Below are 21,625 nucleotides of genomic sequence, written 5' to 3' on the forward strand. Positions count from 1 at the left end.
GACCTGACGAAGCTTAGTTACACTGAATTATTTCAAACTGAATGTTTGATTTAGAATCAGCCAGTTGTTATTTGAATCAGCTCTTCAACTCTCTGACAGCCATGCTTTCTTATATTGAAATGTTTTGCCCTTTTGGATGAAACAAAGTCGGATAGATGAGTATATGCACTATTTCACTGATAAATATGAACATTACGGAGTCAATTTCTTTTCCAAACTAGATTTCCATAAAATAAACTAACTGGCAACAACAGAAACAGAAAGAGGACAGAAATAAAGCACTAGCCCATTTGCAGGTCATCTCAAAGGGCATGTAAGCAATGCATGATAGATAAAATTAAAGACATGGGCCTGACTTTGTGCTAACATTTTAAATGTTGTTTTTTTCACGAATTCATTTCCTGTGTCTCCCTGTTCTCATTATACTGAAGGTGTGAACAAAATAGACAGAGGATTGTGAGAGGGCCTAATGCTGCTGCCTCTCACATTTTGCTCTCATAACAAGATCATGATTTTCTGTGGTTGTGTTGTATATTTTACATATTTATCATCCTACCTTCTTGCACTGCCTGGAAAGGGTTGTTCCCGTCAACGAATTCCACAGAGATGGTGATCTTCTCCGTCTCCAAGATCTCGTTGTTTAAATTGAGATCTGCCACAGCAAGGCGAAACACCTCGTCGTCTTTCCGTGCCGACTCATCAAAGATGGCGCCTGTGGAAAAAGGGAGAGAGAGAACCGTTACTCAGTATTAGAAAAGTCGACCCCAGAAGTATGGAGCCCAAGGACGGTGAGTTCTTCATAGAAACTAGGGCCAGGCTGAACCCTTCAACTCCATCCTATATATGGTCTTGTTTCACAGCTCCCTAATTTGAATTATACCTTTCCTGCATATGTGTTGTGCTCCTCAAAACATTGTCAGCTGTTTCTTCATGATAAAACTGGATGTGGTTTATTTTACTTTACTTTAAGTGTTTAAAGCCAGTTTCCATTATTTACATCTGACAGCAGAAAATGTTAAGACGTGTGACCATCTAGAAACAAACATATGATGAATAAAACCTGGCCATTTGATATATTTGGACTTTAAGACGACTGCTAAAAACCTCCTTTAAATGACAACCTGCCTTATTATGGGATTGTTATGGGCTGCAAAAGACAGGCGAGTTGTATTCTCAAAATGTGGGCGTGAGAAAGCTGCACTGAAGAAGAATCTGTGCTCTGTCATGACGCGCTTGAATAAGTCGAGAAGTGAGGATTCTAAGTGTTTAGCTGCAGAGTTGGGACGCAGCTTGAGAAAGCGTGGGTGTGAGGGTGAGATGGTTTGAAATCAGTTCTCACTCTGAGGTTAAACACTGCCCAAGTAGGACTCAAACAAAACGGTTGCCGCACTAGGGGAAATGGCAGAAGAAAAGACTGGTGTGTGCCAGGATCTGTAGTGGCAGATAAAGTTCCCACTAGTCAATGCTAAATTAGTCATAAAAATAAATGTCAACCTGAAGGGCTGCTGAGACAGAAGAATGAGGCAACATGGGGTGTTGACTGGCTGGTACTGATTTAGTCTTCACTTTGGTCTGTTGCACACAATCAACCACATGTTATCTTTTTCTCTGTTTCTTCCCTTTTAGCTTCTCATTTCAACCCAATTCATCCCCTGAATCCACTGGGCCACTAATTGTGTAAGCTGGCGCAGTGAAGCACTGCTAAGTGGATTTCACTGACCAGAAAAGAAGCGTCACATTGTATAGTGTGGATGTGTTTGCCTGTGCATGTGTAAAAGACAGAGGTTGCCAATTCCATTAATAACAATGCGGGCTACATTGGCTGAGGGCTGTTTTGTACCACATTTAGAAGTTGCTGTAATTGGTCTTGCATAGTTTGCCGTTAATACCACAAAGGTTGTGGTCTCAATCCCACAGAGGCCAAACTAGCTGAGGAAAATGTGCTTTATTGATAGAGCAAAGTGCAGTACTTTGGATAAAAGTCATCCTGAAAAAAAAAAAAAAAAAAAAAATATATATATATATATATATTACGTTAATATGATTAGATTAGTATTCTTATTCCAGGTGTGTGCCAGACTAATCCACTAGCCTACTTAATCATTTAAAAAAAAAACAGAAAATCTTCGGCCCTTTGTGGGTTACTATATTGTAATTAAACAGTCTGAAACGCTAAATTTAACTGAACCAGAAAAATCTGTGGCGAGCATAAATCTTGAAAACCAGAATCTTTCTCTCCCATATTTTCAATAAACTTTTGCGCAAAACGGACTTCGACAGGACAATAGGATCCTCACAGCCCGCCCACACACACACACACACACACACACACACACGCACACACCAAATTCTGTTTGAAGGCTATTAGGAATGGTATGCTAAACGTCTCTTCACCAAAAGGCCTCATGAAATATGTATCCTTCGATAATTTGATTCTTCAGCATTTGGCTACTGTAAATACCCTCCCACTGATTGAGCCTTGGTTATTTTTCTAATCATGCAGTATAGATGAGGTGAGATAAACTGGCCTGGACAATGCGATAAAAAGTGAAACACAAAGACTCATTAACTATTCCATTAGAGGTAAATTATGAATGAGGTCCAAATCAGTTTGAAGATGACACTGCTGAGAAAGGATTTGTACACATTTTAAACTACCTGTGTGACACAGGAGGACAGTGTTAGGTTATATGTCTAGAGGACAAGAGGACAAGAGGCGAGGCGAGGCGAGGCGAGGCCGGTGTATGCAGTATATGCCTTCACATTAATGCTTTGGGAGGACATTCTTACTTACATTTATGTGTGTCAGTGCACTTTATTTTTAAAATGTAGATTACTTTAAACGGCTTTGTATTCATGAGCATGCCAATATATAACCAAAATGTAGTCTTTGTCTCATTTATAATAATTTTGTATTGTCTTTCGTCGTAACTGTTGTTTATTTGATTGTTTTGTTTTTATTATTATTAATTCTAGTTGAATTATTTTACCTACCTCATTGCAGTGTTTTAATCCTGGAAAATAACCTTATAACTGTGTTTTCGAAAGTGCTGTATCGATAGCGATTTTAAAATTTTGTATTTCAGGAGTAGCATAACAAAACTAACATAACTAAATGGCTCCTTATATGTTGGGTTCCGCATTGATGTTGCCATAGTAACAAGCTCCTTGACATGTTAAAAACTGCATAATGTTGTACACCACTCTCTTTGTATATGATTCCTTTCTTTGCATATGTTTTTATTCGTAGCCCTTTAAAATATACAGTACCACCAACAATGTGTTTTTGGATCTAGTGACCGCAACAGTAACAAGAGGATATTAAAATAGAGCAATATGTGCCCTGCTAGACTTAATCAAGTCGTGTTTGCTCTCGCTTCCATTATCTCTGCCTAATCTCTATCTTTCTATTTGAAAGCTGTTGCACTGCTGCTGTGATTTATTAGCTACCTGTATCTGATTAAAAACAACACTCTTTAGTCAAGGCCCTGTGAGCAGGCAGTAACAGACAGATACTGAAAAAAGTAGGAGAGAATGAGAAGCATACAGACAATTTCATAAAAAGAAATTTTCCATATCAAAGAAACTGATTTGAATCTTCATCCAAATGCCCTTTTATCCCTTAACAAACAAAAGAAAAAATAAGCATTAACCTCTGAATTCTGAAAAACAAGCCTCTTACAATCTGTAGCACTTATTAACACATGTCTATTAAAAGATATCCATATTCAATGTATGTCAGAGGGATGGGAAAAAAAATGAAAGATGAGAGAGGAGAAAGTATATTGGTGAATGTCTACTGTTCTCTGCCTGCTATTTTGGAACAACAACATCACTGCATGCTGATTTACAAACACATACACGCGCAGGCGTGCACATACGCGAACCACACACAGGGTCTTGGCTCTTCCTCCTTTTCCAGTAATGTGATTGTGAGCGCAAAGGCAGACGTCACGACATAAATCAGCCAGGAAATAAAAGCACTGAATCTTGTTTTACACAGACGCTCCAAGGGCAGGCACACATACATGTACACGCACACAAACAGAGCGTGTGGGCAGGGGCAGTGAATCATCAACCTTTTTTCCCAACCATCCCTTTCTTGACAACCGCATCATCAACAACGCTGGTCAATCTGAATCGACACCTCACCCAAAAGCAGACATCCCAAATTGTTTGGTCAAGAAGAATTGATCGGATGTCTGCCTATGGTCAAGTGTTTGGTATTCATTTCCTCACTTGTTTAAACTGATAAATGGGCAATAAATAACTTGTTTATCTATGTACTGTCAAATAACCCCTTGGGATTGATTAGAAATGCTGGAGGTAAAAGAAAAACAGGGAAGGAATGCGTTGTCACTGGAAAACATAAATAACTAATTGATCGGCCATGAGAAATCCCTCCTAAAATATTTTATTGCAGTGTCAGTTTTGTGTCAGTGATGTTAGCTTTTACACAATGACTACTTTTCTATTTACAGTAAAGTGAGCAAATCCTCTGTAATTAATGTTCTGCCTTCCTTCAACTTCCAAACCTTTAATTGATCCACATACAATATTTTCGCACTTGTCCCTTGAGATTTTAAAACTACAACAGTAAATACATAGGATTACTTAGAGCTATTACCATCACAACCTCTTTCATTTCTAATCTTGATGCAAGCGATCAAAGTATATAAAACACCATCAAATAGGTGAAAAAACATAAAAACAACATGGGTATTCGTGTCTGCTTTATTCCTGCCATGGTATATTGAACCATGCACATTCTTCATAATGACCTGGTTTCAGCAACAGAAGCTCAGCAACAGTTTAACTATTTATAAGAGTCTGCATTCAAGTGAGCAGCTCTGTGGTGCTATTCTCTGAAATGCAAAGTTTTCACTACCGCAATTTAGCTTTTAAGCATGGTAACATTTACCTAATGTGCATAATTTAGCACTAAATATAAAGGTGAGCTGAGGGTTATGTGAATATAAGTGTCTCCATAATACAAAACTAATGAAGTACTGTAATGGATAAATGTTGACAGTGGATAAAAAAAAAAAAAAGAAATGAATGACTGAAGTGATCCAGAGGGGGATATGACTGTGCAAACCAATATTTGAATACTTTAAATTACAAGTGTCACGCTTCAAGCGGTGCTATTGGATCAACAAGATCAATGGGACACAGAACCAAGAACCACAAACGTTATGTGACAATATTCAAGCAGATCTAACCAATAATTGAGACATTTTATAAAACCAGAAACGAAATGTGCATACAAATGTGAATCTCATGGTGGGACCCCAGGAAAAGTCAGGGATCGCCAAAGTCAGTAGAGTTCAAATTAGGGGAATTTGATTTAAAGTGTCTGTACCAAATTTCAGAGTAACTCATGAAGTAGCGTTTGGGATATGAAGTGGTTGACTGAACAAAAGACAGATTTTGCTATCAATGCAGCAAGCATGTAAAAAAAAAAAACAGTTCATCCTGTCTGCTTTCATGTTGCAATACCAGATTTCCTCTTCAGTAAGTCAAAGATTCCCATTAATGTTGCTTTTGAATACTAAGTAGTTTCCTTTAAGCGTCAGTCCGGTTGGTTTCAAATCGGAAACACGGCTATATTAATTTTAAACTTAAATTTGCAAAGGGAAGTAAGTCATACAACATAGCCATCCAAATGACTATGTAAAATCAGAGCTTTCAGGCAGACAAAGGCATGTTGCTGAACGTACAAAACACAGCTCAATTTCATTATTAAATGAGCAAATTAGGATGACACATCATCCAATGCAGAGTCATTATATTCCCACACTCTATAAAGATCCAGCAATTAAGGCAGCTCCTTCTCAGGATAATGATCCAGCACTGGTGAGGGAATGAAGAGAGGTGAAGTCGTGTTAAAAGAGGAGGGCAACAGGGACAGACGTGGTCGTGAAAAAATATTTTTAAAGTCGAAATAATTCAAATAACAGTCGCCCCTTGTCATTCAGGTCACTGACAGTTTAAAAGTTTGCCTTTTTTAAAGGTAAGACACCAAAATCCCTTGCCATCTGAGTCTGTCTCCACACCTGCCTCTAGGCCTTCTACTCTCATTCCCTCAGCTCTTCTGTATTGTTCAGTCTATCTGCCTCTCTTTCTCAAAGACGACTCTAAAGTGGGCACTGAAGATTTCTGAACTACTATGGAGGGCCCATTCCTCTCTCTCAAACAAACAAACAAACCTGCAGTTGAGGCTGCAGCTGATGGCAGTAATGTGACAGGAACACTGACAGACTGACAAGGATAATGACTACAGAGGAATACAGATACCCACATATGCACACACACACACAGGGGTGATGTGTTGCTGCTTTGTGACAAGGCTGGACCTAAGTGTTGCCGTCTCAATGTGATGATGAAAGCAAGGTGGTGGTGGCGCTGAGTGATGATGGTGATGAACAGGCGAGGTTATCGTCCTGCAGTGTCAAATGTCCAAAAAAACACACACACACACACACACACACACACACACACACACACACACACACAGAAAGTGCCGAGAACTCACAAACAGGCGGTTATTTACAGCAGTGATGGCAGAGCTGGAAGGGAGTGCATTTTGACACTTGGGAGGACAGCGTAGAATTAATGTGCACTTCTGCGTGTGCTTGTGTGTGTGAGTGTGTTTGAGAAGGAGAGGAGGAGGACAAAGAATTAATGGTCACAGGAGAACAGAGCCGGTCAAGGGAGTATGATAAGGACAGCTCTGAAATGTATCAAATGGACTCGCACAATGTCCATGCAGTTTTGCTCGGTATAGGAAGTAGTAATCCATGTTTTGCGTGTCGATGTATGTGTGTAAATATAATATGGTAGATCAGCAGGAAAATCGTGTGTATCAACTTTACCAGAGACAAGAACTTTGATAGATCAGTAGGAGCTAACCAGGCCTTGGTAGGCGGTGCGCAGCTGCACAGGGCTATAGGCTTCCTTAGCTGGTCCCCCGCAGGACCCGAACAGCCGGGACCGCAGGGCGGCAGCATGGAGGAAGCATAGTCTCAAGCAGAAGCCCACGGTTCACCACCAACCCCATCATGTTTCCGACCTATTTTCCCCACTCAGCGACACGCCCACTGATAAACCAATTCTGGTCATTGGAGATTCAATTTTACGGAACGTGAAGTTAGCGAATCCAGCGACCATAACCAAGCGCATTCCTGGGGCCAGAGCGGGCGACACCGAATCAAACTTGAAACTGCTGGCTAAGGCTCATCGTAAATACAATAAGACCGTTATTAACGTCGGCAGTAATGACACCCAGTTACTCCAATCGGGTCACTAAAATGAATGCGAATCGGTGTGTAACTTTGCAGAAACAATGTCGGACTCCGTAGTTTTCTCTTTTCTATGTACCCCTGCCTAATCGGACCAGTGATGACACATTTAGCCGCATGTCGTCACTTCACCGCTGGCTGTCGAGATGGTGTCCAGCTAACGACGTGGGCTTCATTGATAATTGGAACACTTTCTGGAGAAAGCCTGGTCTGATCTGGAGGTGGCCTCCATCCCACTTTGGATGGTGCAGCTGTTTTTTCTAGCAATATGGCCATGTCTCTTAACACCTCTAAAACAGGTCATCCCAGGGTTGAGGCCAGGACCCAGAGTTGCAGTCTGCAGCTTCTTTAGAACGGTCACTCCCTCAAAACTTTCAACATCCCAGAGGTAGTGTCTGTTCCCAGACCACCTATGTTTAAAAAATACACAAAATTCAACAAAAGATATATCAATAGAAAATTATCCTACCAATGTAATGGATAAAAAAAATATGATAATTAAATGTGGACTATTAAATATCAGATCTCTCTCGTCTAAATCTCTGTTAGTAAATGATTTGTCATGTGGTGGGTGTTTTTCCAAGGACCCAAATGCAAGCTCAGGTATCAGTTAGGTATCAGTTCCAAAATACAGTCTTTATTGTAATAAACAAAAACAAACAAACAAACCAAAAGATGGCACCTATCGTGTCCACTTGCTTCCAGTCGGGAGGGCAACTCGACCGACAGATCCGGGGAGACACGGCTGGCAGGGCAGCCGGCAGACCAGCGGACAGGACCGCTGGAAGAAACGGAGTCAATAATCCTCCGAGTCGGGAGGGCAACTCCACCGACTGGTGACTTTGACAGGGGGCTCCGCAGGAGGAACAGGAGCCGGAGGAACAGGAGCCGGAGGAACGGGAGCCGGAGGAACGGGAACAGGACGAACGGGAACAGGACGGACGGAGAACAGACGGAGGATGGACGGGTGGCTAACAAAATGAACCGACCACCAGAGGAGTGCAGGGGCAGGGTACATATAGTCCGGGGAGGTGATCAGGGAGATGCAGCACACCTGCAGGTGGTGATCAGGGGTGAGTGGCTGCATCTGCTGGGACCGGTGAGGGGCGTGGCCACGGGAGGTGAGGGGCGTGGCCACAGACAAGCAGACAGGGGACACAGGAGGAAAGGTGATCGGGGGGCAAAACAGAGGAAAAAACCGGACTCCTGACATGATTTGATTACCGATCATCAAATTGATTTATTCTGTCTCACAGAGACCTGGCTGCAACAGGAAGAATATGTCAGTATTATTGAAGCAACTCCTCCCATTCATATTAATTATCACATTCCTCGAGATTCTGGCCTCAGAGGAAGAGTGGCAGCAATCTTCCACTCAAGCTTATCAATTAAGCCAAGACCTAAACTCAGTCATAACTCATTTGAAAGTCTGACTATAAGTCTTGTACACCCAATTTGGAAAACACAAAAAAAACCGATTATATTTGTTGTTGTTTATCGCCCACCTGGTCCTTACTCAGAGTTTTTAACGGAATTCTCTGACTTTTCATCTGATTTAGTGCTGAGTTCAGATAAAGTGATGATAGTGGGTGACTTCAACATGTTGATGTGGACAATGACAGCCTCAGTTCTTTATTCAGCTCATTATTAGACTCAATTGGCTTTTCTCAGCATGTAAATAAACCCGCTCACTGTGGTAACCACACCCTCAATATGGTTCTGTCATTTGGCATGGAAACTGAAAATTGAATCATATTTCTTCAAAACCCTCTTTTGTCAGACCACTTTTTATTAACATTTAAAGTTACATTAAGGGTCTACCCAGCATGTGGGAATAAATTCCATTACAGTAGGTGTTTGTCTGACAATGCCGTGTCCAAGTTTAAGGAAGCAATTACACATTTATCTTCTTCAATGCCATGTGGCAAAGCAGTGGAAGACAGCTACGTTGACTTTACTCCCACACAAGTGGATCATCTTGTAGAAAACACTGCAGCCTCTCTGCGTACAATGCTTCATAATGTCGCCCCTCTGAAGAAGAGAATAAAGCAGATGAGACTGTCTCATTGGTACAATTTGCAATTACGCTCTCCGAAGCAAGCAACGCGAAAGCTGGAAAGGAAGTCATTTAGAAGAATTTCTCCTGGGATGGAAGGATAGTCTTATATCATAAGAGAGCTCTTCATGAAGCCAGAACTGCATAGTATTCATCATTAATAGAGGAGAACAATCCCAGGTTTCTTTTCAGCACTGTAGCCAGGCTGCTCTCAGCAGTAACGACTTCATCAACTTCTTCACAAATAAAATTGTTACCATTAGGGAAAGAATTGGGCAGACCCTTCCTGCCACTGTCACTGATATGTTGCTAGGCACAGCAGCCCTGGAAGCAACCGTGTGAGCAGATTTATACCTTGAATATGTCTCTCCTCTTGAGCTGTCTGAGCTAACTGCAATTATTTCCTCATCTGGATTATCTACCTGTCTCTTGGATCCCATCCCAACAAGACTCCTCAAGGAAGTCTTCCCTTTAATTATTACTTCCATATAAGATCAGATCAATCTATCTCTTTCAACTGGCTATGTACCGCAGGCTTTTAAAGTGACTGTAATTAAACCTTTACTTAAAAAGCCTACTCTTGATCCAGATGTTTTAGGAAACTACAGAACAATTTCTGCTGTTTATTTCTAAAATCCTTGAAAAAGTTGTTGCAAATCAACTTTGTGATCATTTATAAAGGGATGGTCTGTTTGAAGAGTTTTAATCAGGCTTCAGAGTTCATCATAACACAGAAACAGCACTGTTGAAAGTAACAAACTATCTTCTAATAGCCTCCGACAATGGCCTTGTCTCTGTACTTGTTCTTCTGGACCTCAGTGCTGCTTTTGTTAAACTGATCACACGATTTTATTCCAGAGATTGGAAGATGTTACAAGGATAAAAGGAACTGCATCAGACTGGTTCAAATCATACTCATCAGATAGATTTCAGTTTGTTCATGTCAACAATGACTCTTCCAGACAAACAAGAGTTAGCTATGGAGCTCCACAAGGCTCAGTGTTAGGCCCAATACGTTTTACTTTCTACATGCTTCCATTCATCAGGAAGCACTGCATAAACTCCCATTGTAATGCAGATGACATGCAGCTATATCTTTCTATAAAACCAGATGAAACAAATAAGTCAGTAAAACTTGAAGAATGTCTGAAAGACATAAAGGCCTGGATGACCAACAATTTCCTGTTTCTCAATTCAGACAAAATGGAAGTTATTGTGCTTGGTCCTAAATATCTCAGAAACTCTTTCTCTGATCACTTAGTTAGATGTGTTTAGATGACATAGTCTTGGCCTCCAGCACCACTGTGAGAAACCTTGGAGTCATATTTGATGAGGATTTGTCCTTTAGCCACCATATAAAGCAAGTCTGCAGGAAAATCCTTCCTCAGTGTGATGCAGAAAAACTCAGTCATGCATTTGTTACTTCCAGGCTGGATTATTGTAATTCCTTGTTGCTGGGATGTCCAAATTACTCATTAAAAACCCTGCAGTTGATCAAAAATGCTGCAGCAAGAGTACTGACAGGATTTAGCAAGATAAATCATATTTATCCTGTTTTAGATTATCTTCATTGGCTTCCTGTTAAATCAAGAATATAATTAAACATTTTCCTGCTGACTTACAAAGCTCTTTGTGACCAGGCTCCATCTTATTTCAGAGATCTTATAGAACCACATCATCCTTACAGATCACTTCGCTCTCATAACGCTGGCCTGCTTGTGGTTCCCAGAGTTTCCAAAAGTAGGATAGGAGGCAGCGCCTTCAGTTTTCAGGCTCCTCTCCTGTGGAACCAGCTCCCCGTTTGGGTGCGAGGGGCAGAAACCCTCTCAAGCTTTAAGGTTAGACTCAAAACTTTCCTTTTTGATGAAGCTTATAGTTAGGGCTGGCTCAGGTGGCCCTGAACCATCCTGCAGTTATGCAGATATAGGCAGAGGCTGCTGGGGAACCTTGTGATGCACTGAGCTTCTTTCCTCCCACTCCTTCACATCTCATTAACTTCATGCTTTTTTTCAGGCTTAAAAACAGCTTTTCAGCCAATGACCCAGCATCAGTGTGGAAAACCCTGACGGACTACAAGACACCATCCCCACAAAGTGTGGAAAATCCCCAACTGGATGACGACCTGAACGTGTTTTACTGTAGCTTGATAACCCCCACCCCTCGTCCCCATTGTCTCTTCTCCTGCACTTCAGATCTGTGAAGAAGATGTGTCACCTCTTTCAAAGACAGAAGATCAGGAAAGCACCAGGGCCAGACGGTGTGTCTCCCTCCTGTCTGAAAGCCTGTGCTGACCAGCTGACCAGCTGACCAGCTGACCCCCATCTTCACTCAGATCTTCAACAAATCCCTGGAGCTGTGTGAAGTTCCCTCCTGCTTCAAACGCACAATCATCCCGGTTCCCAAAAAACCCTCCATCACAGGACTAAATGACTACAGACCCGTCGCCCTGACATCTGTAGTCATGAAGTCCTTTGAAAGACTGGTGTTGGCCCACCTGAAGGACACAACAGGCCCCCTGTTGGACCCCCTGCAGTTTGCCTACCGGGCAAACAGGTCGGCGGATGATGCGATCAACATGGGACTGCACTACATCCTGCAACACCTCAACTCCCCAGGGACATATGCACGGACCCTGTTAGTGGACTTCAGCTCGGCGTTCAACACCATCATCCCGGACACCCTCCACACTAAAGTCTCCCAGCTCACCGTGCCAGCTTCCACCTGTCAGTGGATCTTGAACTTCCTGACTGATAGGACGCAGCAGGTGAGGCTGGAAAATTCACATCCAGCAGCCGGACAATCAGCACTGGCGCCCCCCAGGGGTGTGTGCTCTCCCGCCTGCTCTTCTCCCTCTACACCAAGGAATGCACCTCAGGAGACTCATCTTTCAAATTCCTCAAATTTGCAGACGACACAAAGGCCATCGGCCTCATCAGGGACAGTGATGAGTCTGCATACAGATGGGAGGTTGAACAGCTGGTCCTGATTCTGATTTGAAATACTTTGCATATTAGACATTGTCACTTCATTAACAGCGCTCTGCATATGGGTTACTGTGATTGCCCCACTTGATTTGCATGTATATGTACAGTATCCGTGTGCAAGTGGAACATACCAGCAAACAACTGTGGGAGTGTGTGCATGACTGGCTGAGAGGGATGCCACAAATTCCAGTGTATCTCCCTGAGCAATAATGGAGAAATCTCCCCGGTAACCTGATTTGTGCAAGAAAAATCTCTCTCATTCTCCTATTTCTTTCTCCCCCTCCCCTCTCTTTTCCTCCTTCTTTACTTCAAAAATGATAGGTGTATAAATGAATTTGCTGGATCGTTAAGGAGGCGAGCAGCTGGGAGAATTTGCAGTCATAGTTCAGCAGCACTTTGTCCTCTGTCACACCATCAAACAAAGCTGTGGCAAGGTCATTGCTATCTTTGCCACGTCTCCCTCCTTGCCTTACCTTTTCCCCTCGCCTTATGTAGACTTTAGAATTTAGCCTGATTGCTTTCCTCCTTTATAGATACCTACTGTAGATATCCAGGGCTTTGCTTCCTCCCACACAAATGAGCATACATTGAGTAGGTGGAGGATTTGTTTTGCGTCTCCATTCATTAGCTTGCAAGCTTATCACAATGTGGAAATAACCAATTCAAAACATTTACCTTCATTCCCTTAGAGTGCTACCAGGGATGTGAAGGGTGGACAACTGACAGCAACATTTTTCTGTGTGTTTCTCTTGATGTCAGCTCTTGACCGGTTTTGGCTGGGTCCAGCTCGTTCGCAGACCACAGCTGACTCAGCTCCCGTATGGCCAGGCGTGTCTCCGGGGATGTTAAAACGGTGGAGCTGCTGGCTGAGAGCCAGATGTTAGAGTATATCAAAGCCGAGCCAAGTCATAAGTAAAAATGATAATTGGAGTGATAGCAATGTACCTTCTAATGACCCAAGTTGTATCTTCAGTGTACCTGTGTATACCCTTGACAGCTACTGCGCAATGATAGCTGCATCTTGCTATTCTATTTTTTTCTTTCGTCCCAACATGTTGCATCGAAAAAAAAAATCTATGCAGCTCTAAATGTTGAAGCAATCTCTTGTCTTTGTACACACTTCCTCATCCTCATTCCCTCTACACACCGCTTCTCACTTTGAACCTTTTTCTGGATTCTTTCTCTACTCCTCTTCCCTTTAACGCATTCTCTTTGTTCTGCTCTATAGTTCTGTTCCACCTATTCATGGGTCTCTGCCTCTCCATCACTCCTTTGTCATGCCCTCATTCCCTAGCTACCAATTTTCTTCTTCTCTCCTCATTTATCCCCCCCTCTTGCTCCACCATTACCTGTATCTCTTCTTTTGTACATCCTTCTCTTCATTTTGCCATTTCGTTAAGCATTTTGCCATTTCGTTAAGCATTACTCTACTCCTTACTATCTCCTGCTCTCTGATCTAATCCTCTCCCTCCTCCCTCTTTCCATGATCAGTGTGACGCCCTCTGTGACATTTAATCTGAGTAAACCTGCGCTGGGGCTTGGGCGCACACTTGATGTACTTTAAGACATGTCTACACGTTTTCCTGCATAGGCAAAATAGATGGGAACAGAGAGATGGAGATTTAATGTTCGACCAGGAAATGCCCTATTTTTTCAAGCAACCAACTGCTATTTTCTGATACAGCAGAATACAATGAAAGATATATTTTCCATCACAACAACCATGGTTTCGTCTTTCCTTTCTTTTGGGAGATATATGTTGCCATTATGCAGTAAAAATCTGTACAACCTTGAAGGCTGGTCCCTACTGGTACATTTAAGTGGTGGTGGGAAGGGCCTGAAGGTCAGGTGTCCAACAGCATTGCATTTACACTATATTGTCAGAAAGACAAACCAGAAAGGCAGACAAATAGCGGACATTGAAGTCATGCATAGCACTGTTTGACCACACCAATCCAACCCTACTTTCAGCTGTACTGGTTTAATAGTCTAGTAAATGTGAAATACTCTGTGTTGGCTTAATTTCATGGTCTTCATACTGCACTGTTGCCAATGGGGAAAAAAACTGAGTGATGTTTGCAATACCTTGCAAAAAAAAATAACGGATGTTTCCATTAACAATGTCAGATGATTGTGTTGTAAAGCAGTGAGGGAGATTTATTTTTTAGAAATAAAAACAAAAAAAAACAGAGACAGCAACAGAGAGAGGTGAGACGTGAGAGAAAAGAGGCCGAAGGCAAACAAACAAGTAAAAGAAAGATAAAGACAGGGCAAAAATAGAGAGGGTAAAAGAGCAAAAGAGAAAAAAAATAGTCTTATATTTTGTTAAAAGTGTAAACATGTCAAACCATATGGGAACTGAACCCTCAAATCTGCTTTTAAAGTAAGAAGCTAGCCTTTTTGAGCACCTTGAGTCTTTAAGCTCACTCTCCTGATTAATACCAAACATTTGGGAGGATTCTGCCTCAAGCACTGGTAAGAGGCTCCAGATTTGTACACATCATAAATGTCATATTATATTTCAGGGAAGGATGGATTTTCTATGATCCCCGCTCTCACACCCTCTTTCCCCTGCAAACCGCATGTCTTCAGCAACTTCAGACAGTTATATTCCTTCTGTGGTCCTCTTCAACCCCACAAAATCAAATCCTCTCCTCTTTTCAATTCCACATAGTTACAACTCCAAAACTTTTTGAACTCTCCTCCCTTTTGTCTTCCCCTTCCTTCTCTGGCTTTCTGCTCTATCACTCTGCTCTCCTTCATACTTCACTCTAATTCCATCACCGTGTCTCTCCTCCTCTCTACTCTTCTCATCTTTATCCTGACATCACAGACTTTGTCCTGTGCCTCCTCCACACACCGTCACAACCCTTCTTTTTTTGTTGTTCTCATCCTCACCTGCTATCCTCTGGCACTTCTATCCTCTAATCCCATATCTTTCCATTCATCCTTTCACTCCCACCCACCAACCTCCTCTTGCATCTCATCTTATCCATTTTGTCTCTGTGCCAGTTGGCTTTTGCTCATACCCTCCTGTCCTCCTTGCCCTCTACACCCATCACAGATTTCTTCTTCGGAGTTCTGTTCATCATCACTCAAGCAGTTCAGTAGCTAAATCGCCCTCTTTCCTACCCTTGCTTGTGCTACCACATCCACGCTACACTCTGCTGAAGCACATTCCTACCAGTTTCACTGCACAAATAGCACTGAGTACACAGAAGCGCACACGAGCGCAACAAAAATACACGAAGACAAGAAGAAACCCTGTACAGGCACAAACATACGCAAACACAAAGGATCAGGTGTATATTTGCTTCATAAATAAGCCTCCTTATACCTGGCAGCCAGCAGAGCTATGATGGCTTTGAAGAACCACTAGTGTGGGGTTTTTTTTTTATACTTCTTTCTTTCTTTTTCAAATTCTGGCTTACTAATTTGTTTTTGTTTTTCATCAATCTATTAGCCCACACACAGTAAAACAAAGTTAGTATCACTGCTTTGGTCCTTATTTCACCTCCATCACTTTCTGTCCACTTATCGCTTTCTGTTTCTGATGAAACACACTTTCTCTCTTCCACCCTCACCATCCCTCTCTCACCCACTCACCCTCTGTCTTTACCTCCATATCCCCCTTTACCTCAAGACATCTCATTTGTACACTACCACCCCCACAGAGTACACTCTGTTTCAAACCTGTATGCATCACGCTCATATTCATTACCAAGATACACACACACACACACACACACACACACACACACACACACACACACACACACACAGTAGTGAGCAGTGAGTCAGTTAAAAAGTCATAAAGAGCATAATAAAGCTCCTCCATCTACAAACCTATTAGCAGTGGGCAATCCTGAGGGTCACACAAGCAAGCTAAAGACACACTGACGTAATCAAATATGCACTCACACACACATACTGCTCATACACTTACAAAAGAAAACATGATACACAGACAGTTTCTATGTGGGGTCAAGTGGTGATAATGGATGTCTAATGAATGCTAGTGTTGGATATTCATTACAGAGCCAATACATCAGTCTCATCAACTACATGACGGATGGCTGGCAAAGTGGCGGTCTGTGTTGTGAGCTTGCATAATCAGGATACAATTCATAATTTATCATAATTAAAACAAATATATTTCTGTCTTATTGAGTTGCACAAACTCAGCAATAAGAAATTTGAGAAAATATTATAGTATAATACAAATTACGAGCTTTGGGACCTTCAGCTGGGATGTCAGAGAAATGCTCTGTCGTGTTTCAGACATCCTGAGAAAGTAGAGAGTCGCACACAGGACCGGACTCTGACATATACAGTCCACTTTATGGAGCAATGACTAGCTAGTGGGAATATGACATGAGGTGTAACTAAAGGAGCATTTAAATATATGTTTACTGTATTCATGTTATTCTTTGTATACTGTATCATTTTCCTAAATCAGTCAAGTTCAGCTAAATTTACAAGAATAATATGTTACTATGGCAAACAGTCTTCTTGTTGCCACTATAAGTATGGGAGTTAAAGGGATTTTGGTGGGGTTTTTTCAGTCAAATTAAAAATTCTGTTTTGTAGCTATCATTTACATTTCATCATCCATCCATTATCTATATCCGCTTCATCCTGTACAGGGTCACTAAGGGGTGCAGCCCTCCCCAGCCGACTTTAGGAGCAGGTGAGGTACTCCCTGGACCTGGTCTAACACAAGACTAACACGGGAAGAAACACAACCATTCACGTTGATATTCACACCACTTAACACGCATGTATTTAGATTGTGAGAGGAAGACAGAGACAGTGCTAAACACTGCACCACCGTGCCGCCCTCACCTTACATCAGACCAAAGACATATCTGTCTTTATATTACCTGAAAATACGTTGTATTGTATTGGTGCACAAAAAGTTGTATTCAGAGACTAAGATGAATGAATTTGAGATCTTAATGCATGTGCCCCAGACTATTTTCTAGGAAATCAAGCAATATGTTTTGTTGTCACAAGTTGTGGGCAGAGATTAACAGGAGGATTACCAACAAAGATTAACATGACGGAACAATCTGTTAGAGGAAGGTGCTAGATGTCAGAATCTGAAAAATATTTAGTTTTTAATGAAAGACTATCATCAATAAGAAATGATCTGGACCCATCTTGAACGTAAATTAGGGTAAACAATATTTTTTTAAAGGTTTTGTTGACTCAATCTGATAACAACACAAAGGCATGTGAAAGATGAACAATGCCATGTTGGTGACTCTAGCTTTTTTTCTTGTCAGTGATCAGTTACTGCTGCTGCTGCAGGTTCAGTTCAGGTCATCCTTTTCAGGTTATCATGTACAGTATGCGCACACACATTGTTGCGAGCGAAGGAACTCACATCAGGCACGGCCATAATCAGGCCATACTGCCAAACAGCCAGCCAGAGGAGTTCATTTAAAAGCTGGCATGTCAGCAGAACCTCTCCACACACACACACACACACATGCACACACACTCCAGCTCCAAGTGGCTGTTGTTTTATTCATCACTGCAGTAAGGTAGGTGGCCCTCCGGATCCAACACCCACAGAGTGGTGTATATGAGGTATAGGTGGCCAGGAGCATGTTCGTGTGTGAATGTATTTATTTTTGATAGTTTTGCAATTTACAGCCTCCTGTTTATACAGAAATGTGAGTGAATTTATGTATGATTTGACAGTGTGTAAATGATGAGGTCCTTGATCGTCATTTTATGCAATTGAAGCTGTCTTTGGTAATTTTTCTCTTTTTCTGAGATCCTTACAGCAGGTATCAGTGTATTCAGAAAGTGGTTTTAGAATATAGTTGACAAGATAAGAATCTGCAAAGAAGAACCAACTACTCAGAAAACACAAGATTTCTGAAGATATTTACATGGTTCATGTCGGGAGGAGTTCAACATGCACACATTTTCACAGTAAGAAAACACTTCTAGAGCACCTAAAGGATAATTATGCAGTAAATCTATACCACATTTAACAGGAAAAACCAACTTGTTGGCAGAGTGTTATTCAGAATAGTAGTCTATCTTTTTCAGAACAACTTATTGCAATGCAGACCGGGAGACGTGTGGTTAAATGTGCACCATCTGATGTGAGGTTGTAATAGTCAGGAATACTGGAAACATCCGCCTCATTATGGAAAATACAACTGACCTTGATGTACTGGCTGCATTCAAAACACATCTCCTGCCTAAACCAGAAGCCATCTCATTCGAACAAAAGCAAAATCTCCCCCTGGGAGTATAGTCAACAGTGCAAGTTAACACTGCACTGTTGTCAATGCGCAAATGATAACATAAAAGATGACAAGACCATGCTCAAAGTCTGGTGTACCATAGAGTATTAGGTTTAAATGATTGGATTCACTCTGGTGGTAAATAGAAACAAAAGTCATTAGCAACAGCAAGAAATTAACAAAATAACTGGGGGTGGATGCCGAAAGATTTCAGCTAGCAATGGTGTCCACTGTACCAGTGAATGTCATTTAGCACCAGCTACAGTAAATAGCTGTTAGGCACATTTGAATGGACCATGTGCATGCAACTGTGATAGAGGGAGATAAACTGATTGTAGATGTTGTAAATTACAACCAACATTTATATAATAGATGGATTAGAAGATATACATATATCATATATAGGCTATAATTTTATCAATAGTTCCCCTGGCAAATTATTCTCTATTTTCTAGTTAGCCTTCAAATTGAGCATCCAGATTAGAGTCGAATTCAGGCCAGAAATGTGTACCGCAAGCAGCTGGGGAACAAAAAATGTAATAATTCAGTCTCATCTCACCTCTTTGTCGTGTGTGTGCGTGCCTGTCTGTGTGTGTGTCTGTTTGGGCTGTTTCTTAGGGGAGGGAGAAGGGTGATATTGACAGACAGAGAGCAGAAATGCTACAGAGGAGTAATAAAACCTAATCCGAAAATGTTCCATTTCAGAATTTACGAGATAATCATAGGTCTTTCTGAAACTCAGCCCCGTGAATAAAAATAGCCCCTGAAATCAGAGAGGGAAAAAAAAGCAGCCTGCAACAATCGACCGACAGAATTATGTTGGAAGCATATTCATTTTGAGATTAGTGTTATTTCCAAAGCAATCTGCTATGCATCACATGCAAATTAGTCCAGGAGGTTTGCATTTGAAATTCTGATCTGCTTTAACAATCTGTTTCGAGTCCAAGTCTTCCATCGCATTCCTATTTAGTCTTTTAGGAAGGCTTTGATAAATTCCTTGACATATTAACTAGAAGAAATTCAAATTTAGTGCAAATGATTCCCCTTGAGCCCATCTTGTAAGGAGATCTAAGCTTGGCCAAGACGGTCAGCAGAGTCGGGCATCCTGGTGTGAAGTAGTGGAGATTTTTAACTTGTGTCCATTAGAACCAGAAAGCCTTGTTGAGAGAAGTATGGCGTTATGCGACTGAGCCAATAACCTGCAGGCTCACACTTAAACTGTTGTCCGTTTGATCCAATTACTTCTGCATGGTTTTCTATTATTTATATCGGTACAGCTTTAAAAGATACATATTCCCTTTTGCTAATAGTGCCTTACTTCAAAAATGCATTTCTGTTACATTTTCACACACACACACACACACACACACACACACACACACACACACACACACACACATATATATATATATATATATAGAAAAGTGAAGCAGGTGTGAGGGCACTCCAGGACAACGGTTACAAGATAAGATGCAGCTGAGCAGTCAGACCATTCAGCAAGAGCTTTCAAGTCACAAGACATCAGCACCAGAAACTGTATCAGAGTCATCAAATCAATTTCATCAAATTCAACTGCTCACAAACTGCCTCAACAAAGGAAACTATAATGCTTTTCAAATAATAAAAATTGCAGTTGTTTGAACCAACATTATTTCAGACAACACTCACCAAATTCCATATTTTGTGGGTACATTGTTTCAATAAATCGAATTAAAGCTTGAGAACTTGCATCTTAAAAAAGGGAGTTCTTATCCGTCTTTTTCACCTGCTCTGCCTCATTTTTCTTTCTGGAGCAAACGCTGTCCTCATCACTTCTTTCCCTCAGCAAATCTGTCTCATTAGTCCAGAAAAGAAAATTGTGTCAGAGCAAGCAATCAAAGATCAAAGCATATATAGATAAAGATCCTACATGAATACCATCAACTCAATAAGGGCTACATGATCTGATATAATTTGATGAACATCTTTCCCCGACATTTGCCATCAACCTATCCATACACTATTTTGCTGCCACAAACCACTGTTTAGACGGTATTTTGTAGACTGTATTTTCTCCACAAGATTGGACATCAGGTGCAACAAAAACAACATGAATAGCAGATAATACATTATTGTTCTCACAAGACATCCGTTTCCTCCATTTCTGTGCCTCCCCATATGAAACGTAATTCTAATTAGCGACTAATTGTGGGGGATTAGAAAACCAAGGCATCGGTACATTTAATTAACAAATTAATTAACAAACTGTAAAGGACAAAGTGAAAGGGACAAGTCTATCTACTTATGGTCTCTCCGGACAGAGCCAGTATTAAAGAGAATTGGATGTGACTCGATTTTTTTTTTTTTTTTTTTTTGTGCCTCTACAGTTCGACTGAATCATGGACAAATAACACAATACTCACTCTGGCTTCTTGCTAAAATATTTTTTTTTTCCCATTGACCATGGCATTTAACATTTCTATGTTTGCAAAACTACTAGCGCCAAATAGATTTGGCCGCACTTTGTGGGACTCCATGTTGCAGACACTGCAAGGCCACTGACATGTAGTTTACATAACCCATGTGGTAGAAGGCAGGACTGAACCTCCCAGGAATCAATAAGCTTTCTTAATGATTTCCATTTTACAAACCTACTGCCCCTGGTTGAACCATCTCTGTGGGTTGGCTTTCCTATTATTTACTTACACTCTTTCTTACAAACAACAGACTCAACGTCTGGCACAGTTACTTTTAACGTGTACCATAAAGCCTGATAGCAAGAAAGCACTGGTTGAAATGGAAGCAGAGATCAAATGAGAGGGAGGGGGAAAAAGTGGGAAACGGGAAGGTAGAGAGATGTAGGTGTGTGTGTGTGTGTGTGTGTGTGTGTGTGTGTGTGTGTGTGTTGGAGGTGGGGTTCCTGAAGGACAGGAGAATTACATATCACAAGCATTATCAAATCCTCAATGAGCATCAAGACTCAAATATTTAGATAGAACACTAAGCATTGACAGAAAGTAATGAAGGTGATGGGGAGAG

The 21,625-nt window shown here is 41.3% G+C and overlaps 1 protein-coding gene and 1 pseudogene across 3 annotated transcripts in view; one reads left to right on the forward strand and one right to left on the reverse strand.

Annotated features, from left to right (window-relative positions):
- The window catches only part of grid2 (glutamate receptor, ionotropic, delta 2), a 473,172-nt gene that overhangs the window by 384,250 nt on the left and 67,297 nt on the right, over window positions 1-21,625 (reverse strand). For all 3 annotated transcript variants that reach the window (XM_069178067.1, XM_069178068.1, XM_069178069.1), the window contains exon 2: window positions 557-712. In XM_069178067.1, the coding sequence (XP_069034168.1) occupies window positions 557-712 (156 nt within the window). The remainder of the gene's footprint in view (window positions 1-556; window positions 713-21,625) is intronic.
- On the forward strand, window positions 6,761-7,653 carry LOC138191566 (uncharacterized; annotated as a pseudogene).

Source organism: Embiotoca jacksoni, unplaced genomic scaffold (assembly GCF_022577435.1).
Source record: "Embiotoca jacksoni isolate LCO1_2020_lvr unplaced genomic scaffold, fEmbJac1.0.p SCAF_8, whole genome shotgun sequence".
Lineage (NCBI taxonomy): Eukaryota > Metazoa > Chordata > Actinopteri > Embiotocidae > Embiotoca > Embiotoca jacksoni.